Genomic DNA, 8,330 nt, shown 5'->3' with positions numbered 1-8,330 from the left:
CTGCCCTTGACCCCCATCCCTGCCTTTGGCTTACTGAGTCACGGACCCTCCCCTGGGTCCAGCTTCCTTCTGTCCCTCTGTGCTACAGGCTCCCAGTAAGTCTTGTGGCCAAACTCAGACGAAGAGTGACAGGTCTAGGGGAAATCGGGCACCTTTGGAGAGCCCCCGGGCTTCTGAAGCCCCACTTGTAACTCAGGTCTCGCAGGCCAGATCCTCAGCAGTCCCAAGAAGGAGGGATGTTCCGTCTGCCAGACAGAGGCTGTCTCCAGTTCTGAGTCACGAGAAAAAATGAGAAATCACAGAAAATTATGAAGAGGAGGCACCTCAGAGGTGATTCATCCCAGACATACGCCCTGCCCACCAACTGCCACCTCCCACCCAGCCCAGCTGACTCAATCATGTGCCCCATGAGGCCAGGATTTTTGTTTGTCTTGTGCCAATGCCAAGAACAGCATATGACACATAGTAGGGCTTCAATAAACATCGACTGGATGGATGGATGATGGATGGACGGACAGACGGATGGATGGAAGATGGATGGACGGACGGACGGACGGATGGAGGATGGATGGACGGATGGACGGATGGACAGACGGATGGACGGATGGATGGGTGGGTGAATGGGTGAATGGATGGATGGATGGGTAGATGGATGGGTGGATGGATGGATGAATGGATGGGTGGACAGGTGGATGGGTGGATGGGTGGGTGGGTGGGTGGATGAATGGATGGGTGGAGTACTGTAACCGTGCAGCCCAGATGGATTCAAGGGCAGTTCCTGCCCCTTACTCACTCTGTTAAGACCCCTCCCTCTCCAGGTCTCAGTTACCCCATGTGTAAAACCAGGTCATTGAATTAGACCACCTCCAAACTCCTTCTAGCTCTCTTGCCCTCTAGCCAGCTGTGTCCAGGAATTCTGAGCTTTTGGGCAAACAGAAAGCATCACCCATGTGGCTCTGCTACAATTCGATTCAAGTGCTGGACCTTTCCCATCTCCCCCGCCCCGGGGTGGGCAGGCTACTGGACTTCTTTCTAACTGTTTGAAGTGATGCTTGCACAAGTTCAGAGTGAGAATGAAGTCAGATAACGCAGGGCTTGAATCTGAACTTTGCCTCTTCCTGGTTGTGTGACCCTGGGCAAGTGACTTAACCTCTCTGAACTCAGTTTCCACATCTATAAAACAAGGATTGCAATATAATTTGTTGGGTTGTGGAAAGGATTAAACGAGATAATGTACAAGCACTTAGGGCGGCACCTGGTACGTAGCGAGCACTCCATAAATGGTAGTGGTGGTCATTTGGGGGCCTCCCAGACCCCATGTTTGGGGACTGCTGTGTGTTATCCCATAACCAAATATGGACCACCACCTAGTGCACATGGAGGAATCAGAGCCCCATTTCGGGGAGAAGGGCTGACCTCAGGCCAGAAAGAGCTTCAGAAGAGCCCTTAAAGGGGACCCTTTTCCATCTTCATCCTTCTTCCTACCCGAAATTCAGGCACAATGGCTGGAGATCAGGCAGCCACTTTGGACAATGAGGACACCTTGAGGATAGAAGCAGAAAGTTAGAAGAAGCCTGGATCCCTGATTACCAGGCTTCTACGAGGGCAGTCCTGTATTACCTACCTCAGGCTTCTTTCTCATAAGAGATAAACACTCCTCTAATTTATTTAAACCATTGTTATTTGGGTTTTCTGTTTCATGTAAGCAAACCTAATCTTATCTGTCCCCATTTTGCAGATAACAAAAAACAAGGCTCAGAGGGGAGAAGTTCACACAACCAGCAAGTGCTGAGCCGGGATATGAATCTAGGTCTCTACGGCTCCCCTACTGTTAATTCTATCAAACACTTTGCCACCCACAACAACAGGATCCCTCCCTCCCAGGCTACCTGCATACAAGCTGTTAGAGATGACCAGGGCTGTAGGGCAGAGGGAAGGGAGGTATAATCACAGAAGGCTTCACAGAGGAGGTGGTGTTTGAGTTGTCTTAGAGCCTGAGATAGTAATAATAACTGAACCATTCGACCAGCTCTTCAGACCAAAAGGGAAGTCCCAGATGCCAGACTGGGGTCCCGGCAAGGTCCATCCATGGGGCCTGGCTACAGCCTGAGGGCATGGGTCAAGGGTCCCCAGACCATCCCCAGGTTCAGTGATTCACCAGGAGGGTTCACAGAACTCAGCACACAGTCGTACCTCCAGCTATATTACAGCAAAGGCTCCAGAGCAGATCAGCAAAGCTCCCGGAGGGGCGTCCGGAGGGGGCAGGTGCGAGCATCCAGGAGTCCTCTCCCTGTGGGGTCACACGACAGGCACTTGATTCCTCCAGCAACGAATTGTGAAAACACAGGTGAAGTGTTGTCCACCGGGGATGCTCATTAGAGACTCAATGCCCAAGGGTTTTATTGGGGGCTGGTCACACAGGCACCTCTGCCTGGCATATACCAAATTCCAGACCCCCAGAAGGACAGCAGGGCTTCCACACAAGCCACCTGGTTCACACAAATAGTGCAGGCCCGGTGAGCCGCTCTTATCAGGGCACAGCAGGAACCTTCCAGAAACCCAGGTTCCCAGACGCCAGCCCAGGGCCAGACTCGCAAGCCGGCCTTCTCATGGGTGGCAGTCTCAGCCCCGCTGTGTTCACGCTTTTTTGCACAGGGAATTACACCTTTCTTCCCGCTTCTCTCTTTGAAGTGACCCAGGAAATGGATTTGTGTGCCTCGGGCCCAGATTTGTTGAGGAAAATCTAGTTTACCACGGAGATCATTTCAATAAGTGTGCTAGAAAATAACCTTGAGTTATGCAAGAACCGAGGATCGGGGCAGGCTCAGAGTCCTGAGGCGCGAGACCGGCAGGTGGGAGGCCCGGCTTCCGGGCCCGAGCTGGCCGCCAACTCAAGTTCCAACGTGGTCAAGCGCGTCCCGGAGACGAGCCTCAGTTTCTCTTCAATGAATGAAGGCACAGATTTCATCCCATCACTGAGCTTCTGCTGTGTGACAAACCAACCCAAACGTGGCGGGGCGGGGGGGGGGAGCTTAAAGGCCCGGCCGGTGGTGCAAGCGGTTAAGTGCGCACGCTCCGCTGCGGCAGCCCAGGGTTCGCCGGTTCGGATCCCGGGTGCGCACCGACCGCACCGCTTGTCCAGCCATGCTGTGGCGGCGTCCCATATAAAGTGGAGGAGGATGGGCACGGATGTTAGCCCAGCGCCAGTCTTCCTCAGCAAAAAAGAGGAGGATTGGCAGATGTTAGCTCAGGGCCGATCTTCCTCACAAAAAAAAAAAAGTTCGTGGCTTCAAACGACAGATGTTCATGATTCCTCACAGTTCTATGGGACAGCGGTTTGGGTTGGGCTCAGCTTAGTGGTTCTTCTTCTAATGTTGCCCGGCTCACTCACGAGGCCGCAGCCACAGCTGGCCTGTCTCCGTGTGGTCTCCCCTCCTCCAGCAGGCCAGCCCGGGCTGCGTCTCCTGGCAGCTGGGAGGGGTCCAAGGGCAAGAGGGGGAACCACAGGTTTCTTAAGGCCTACCCTCAGAAGTCATGTAAAGCCACTTCTGCCACGTTCTAGTGGTCAGAGAAAGACACAGCCCAGTCCAGATTCAAGGGGAGGAGAAACAGACTCCACCTCTCCATGGGAGGGGCGGCTGTGTCGCAGTGCAGAGGTGTGGCTGCAGGGAGGGTGGAAATTGTAGGCAACTTTTACATCAGCCACACCATCTCCCCTCTGTTCCTTTCATTCATTCATTCATTCCACACTTGAACACTCTCTATGGCCCCCCCGTTTACCAGACACGGGGACACAGAGGTGACCTTATCCTCATGGGGCCTCCAGACTGGTGGGGAAACAGATGAATAAACCAGTATGTGCTGCAAAGTAACAAGGAATGAGCATTTATTTTATAGGTATTTCATGACACTATACTTTTTTTTCCACAAAGGATTTGAATCAACCTGCCACAAAAGGCACAGGCAATAAAATTGTGAATTTTAACCAAACAAGAAAATTAAAACCCAAAGGGGAAAGAAGATAGCGTTCGTTGAACACCTACTATGTCCCAAACATCTTGCACATTATCTCCTTCCATCTTTTCTGTAGCCCTGAGGTAAGTATTATTATGCCCTTTTTATAGACAAGCAAACTGAGGCTTACTGCAGATAAATGACTTGCCCAAGTTCACATAAGTCCTAAGTAGCAGGGCTGAGAGCCACACAGCTGAGTCTGGCCCCAAAGTCCCTAGGCTATAAGACAACAGCTGTAAAGGAGCTTCAGATTTGACTATGAGCTTCCTAGCAGCCTGGGGGAAAAGGGAAACTGAACATATTGTCCGATTAGTCACTAGACAGGAAAAAGCCAGACGTTTCATGAGGGGAAGCAAAGCCCTTCCTAGAACTGAGTCAATTTTTCTTTTCTCAAGGGAGAGTTGATGACAGAGAGCTTGTGGGGTGGACTCTATGGGCCCAGCCTGGACCGTCCAAGTTGAGTGACCCTTCAGCTTATATGTGGGGAGGTTGCTGAGTAAATGCCTGTTGTCCCCCAGAGAAGGTTCTGTGCTCCGGTGACCATCCTCCTCTGTGTGTGCGCGTGTGTGTTTCCCCTCTGTCCCACTGTCACTCCCTTTCTATCCCCTGCCCCTCCTTCTGCTTGTCTCTTTTGCCTCTGTCTCTCCCTGCTCACACCCAAAATGCAGAGTCCGCACTACTGGAAACTCAGCCAGCTTTTAGGAAGTGCTGCTGTGTCAAGAGCCTGCGCACAGACCCAGGCGACAGACAGGACTTCCTCCCCGCAGGGGCTGGGCGGGGCGAGCAGGAAGGGGCCTGTGTAGCCGAGGTGACGCATCCCTGCCTGGCCCCCCGAGCAGCAGCTGGGTCAGCGGGCAACGGGACTGCGGGCCACCTTCCCAGGGGCTCCAGGATGGACTTGTGCCACCCAGGTAAGCACCTGGGGTCCGCCTCTCCAGGCCTCCATTTCCTCTTGTGTAGGATGGGGATGATAGTGGCTGTCCCACAGGGCCCTGGGCGGAATCGACGTAACACAGGTGGGAAATGCAGAAGCATGCAGCAATGCTCATGAGCTCGGGCTAGGAGCCATGCTGCGTTCCGGGTGCTGGGTGGACAGTGAACAGAGAAGGCACCGTCCCCGCCCTCACGAGCTTACTCTCCAGAGGGGAGACAGACCGTAAATATACTGTGTGTCATGTCAGCTGGTCACAGCAGGATGAGGAACAATAAATTACAACAGGAGGATGGGAGAGGGGGCTCGAGGCCTCAAGAGGGGACACCACTTGAGCAGAAACCTGAAGGAGGGCAGGGCGTGATCTATGTGGGTTTCTGGGGAAAGACTATTCCAGGCAGAAGGAACAGCCAGTGCAAAGGCCCTGAGGAGGGCCTGAGAAAGGTTGCTTGTGTTGAAGATGACGATGTCGGTGACAATGATGTCTATCAGGTGGTACAAGGACCCTGAAGCCTCTGTTTGGCTTTTGAGGGGTGAGGGTGTCCTTTGGGGAGGCTGAGGACACGTCCTAGAGCCAGTGGAGGGGCCAGAAACGAGCATCAGAGGACCGTGGCTGAGACCTTCCCTGGGAAGCAGGCCGATGGGTCTGGAGGGAAGAGGGAAGGAGGCTGCGCAGTTGGTACGGGAGAGAGCAGGGCGGCGTCGTTTCTGTGAGGCAGACAGAAGACGACGGGGCAGTCTCTGTGCCCTGTGTCTCAGAATGTTCTGGCATTGCCTGGAATTCTGGAAGACAAGGGCTGCCAGGAGCTGTCCAGTTCCCCAGGTCCAGATGACGTCAACCCTGTTAGCAACAGAGCCCTTTCTGCAAACAAAACCTACCGGGAACAGTCTGACCCCACTCACTGGGCCTCCCCTCGCCCCACGGGTTCTGGGGAACACAGTTAGAAAACCACCAATCCCTTTCAACAGCCCCATTGACAGGTGAACAAAGGAGGCCGGGAGAGGGAAGCCATCCAGGACCGTCCCCACCTCCTGACTCCCTGTCCAGTGCTCTCTCCCAACCCCCCGCTTCTCCGGTGGGCTTTTGGGGGCAGGAGGCTCACAGACTGCAAGGGCTCAGTGAACATGTCCTAGGTGACAGCTACAAGGCAAGAGACCCAGGGAGGAGCAGTGCCACCCTCGAGATGGAGGGTGAGATGAGACAGCGAGAAGTAACCCCCCGCACTGCTGGTCTTTCCACCGCTAGGACCTCGTTCTGTGGGGTCTTCACATGAGGAGGCCCTTAGGATCAGGGATCGTAGTCCCCAGGATGCAGATGAGCACACCGAGGCTCACAGAGGTGAGCTGGAGCAGTAAATGGCAGCATAGGGACAAGCAGCTGAGAGGAGAGAGAGCCCCAGGTTAGCCCGGCAGTAGGAAAGCAGAGGGGAGGGGGTCCGGGGGAGCCAGAAGGCAAGTCTCTGCTTTGCTTAGGCTGGCCCTGGGGGAAATAGATTCAATGGGGTCAACACAGACAGTCCATTGGGAGATTTGAGGTCTCCATGGATTGGTTCTTCATTCATTCATTCGTTCGTTCATTCATTCTACAAACAGTCCTCTGGTGTGCAAGTCCTATGCTGTGCGATGCTGGGGACAGTGGTGACCCAGCCATGGGCCCAGCCCTGGGGGAGCTGCTAGTCCAGGATGTGAGGGAGGGGGAGACAGATTCTGCAGAACAATGACCCCGGGCAGGTGTGCTAATGGGCACAGACCTAGAGCGTGAGAGGAAGCGACTCTTTCCACCCAGGCAGGGGAGATCTGGGAAGAATTCCTGGAGGAGGCAGAGGGAGGGAAGGAAAGAGGGAAGGTCATTCCTCTGTTACCCAAACTGGGTCTTAATCAAGCTCCTCACGGCCTGTGACATTCCCCTCTCTGAGCTCCTATTCGTCATCTGAGCGGGCACTGCCATTGAACCTGAGCTGGGGAAGTGGGGAAAGAATTGGGGGTTGGAGTCAGCCAGACCTGGCTCAGGTCCCAGCTCTGCACCAACGTGCGGTGGTCACGATGGGTCTCTTCTTTCTGTGGGCCTCAGTTTCTCCACCTGTACAACAGACGGGATGGTAGCAAAGGTCCCCCCAGGGCGGGCTCCCCTCGTCCAGCCGTGGGCGTGTGTGACGTCCGGAAGCAGGTCCGGCCCCCTCCCCCTGGACATGCAAGGAAAGTGAGAGGTCCAGGCAGCCAAGCCCCGACGGACGTGACCAGAGACAGCACGGGGCTGCTGCATGAAGATGAGCACAGTTAAAAATAGAGGCAGCTCAGCTGGGCGGAGGAAGCCGCACGAGGCGCCCGCAGGGCCTGGGGGCGGGGCGGGGAGCGGCTCCACGGGACGCCCCCCTGCCCCTCACACCCAGACTTCCAGGGGCCTCCGCCCGCAGGGCTCCGGGATAGCGCCCTCCTCCGGCCCTGGAAAGGGGAAGCACGGGCAGCTGCCCTGGAAGGGGGCTGCAAGCAGAAAGACGTCTAAAAATACGATGGGAAAGAGGAAGGACGAAGGGGAAGTGGAGCCGGGCAGACGGCGCGGCGGGCACACGGGGCGGAGGGCAGCGCGGCCCGCGGCGGGGCCGGGGCTGGTGATTCGAAGGCGGCCTCCCTGAGGTGTGAAAAGCACGGAGCCAAGCGGCAGTGAACAGAGCTCGTGGTGGTGGAGGTTTTCATCATTTTATTATTTTTGTGTGTTTTACTATTATTATTATTATTATTATTATTATTAAAAATCCATCTCCAAAGGGCCGGCCCGGTGGCGTAGCAAAGTGCGCGCGCTCCGCTTCGGTGGCCCGAGGTTCGTGGGTTCGGATCCCGGGCGCGCACGAACGCACAGCTTGTCAGGCCATGCTGTGGCGGCGTCCCATATATAAAGTGGAGGAAGATGGGCACGGATGTTAGCCCAGGGCCAGTCTTCCTCGGCAAAAAAAAAAAAAAAAATCCACCTCCCATGGGCCACACCAGTGAAGTGCCACTCTCAGGCTGTGTCCTTGGCCCCCTCCCTGAACCTCAGTGTCCTCAGCTCTGAAATGAGGAGAAACCCCCACTTTTTAACAAATAGGTGAGAGGGCGGAGGGCCCACCTTCCACCGCGGGCACCGTCACGGATGTGGCAGCCCAGGGCCGTCAGCCCTGCCCTGGGGGGGGGTTCAGATGCGCTTGGCCATTTGCCAGGTGTTGGGGTCAGAACCCCGACAGAAGGGGACGGGGGACTGAGGGGCTTCATGAAGACTCTGTCCAACCACGAAAGGAGATGTAGGAAGAAAAAATGCAAACAGTCCCGTCACTGCCCCATCTGTCCCCTCTCCTGGGAAGGCTGTTCCAGCCACACCTGTGCCTCAGTTTCCCCAGCTCTGTGCTGTGGG

At 55.4% G+C, this 8,330-nt stretch overlaps 1 protein-coding gene across 1 annotated transcript in view; it reads left to right on the top strand.

Annotated features, from left to right (window-relative positions):
• Positions 1-4,792: 4,792 nt before the first annotated feature.
• The window catches only part of CYTH4 (cytohesin 4), a 29,806-nt gene continuing 26,268 nt past the window's right edge, over positions 4,793-8,330 (top strand). Inside the window, exon 1 of the mRNA XM_058568415.1 lies at positions 4,793-4,925. Coding sequence (XP_058424398.1) covers positions 4,907-4,925 — 19 coding nt within the window. The 5' untranslated portion in view covers positions 4,793-4,906. The remainder of the gene's footprint in view (positions 4,926-8,330) is intronic.

Source organism: Diceros bicornis, chromosome 25, assembly GCF_020826845.1.
Source record: "Diceros bicornis minor isolate mBicDic1 chromosome 25, mDicBic1.mat.cur, whole genome shotgun sequence".
Lineage (NCBI taxonomy): Eukaryota > Metazoa > Chordata > Mammalia > Perissodactyla > Rhinocerotidae > Diceros > Diceros bicornis.
The sequence above is the reverse complement of the archived record's forward strand: the minus strand, read 5'-3'. Positions and strand labels throughout refer to the sequence as shown.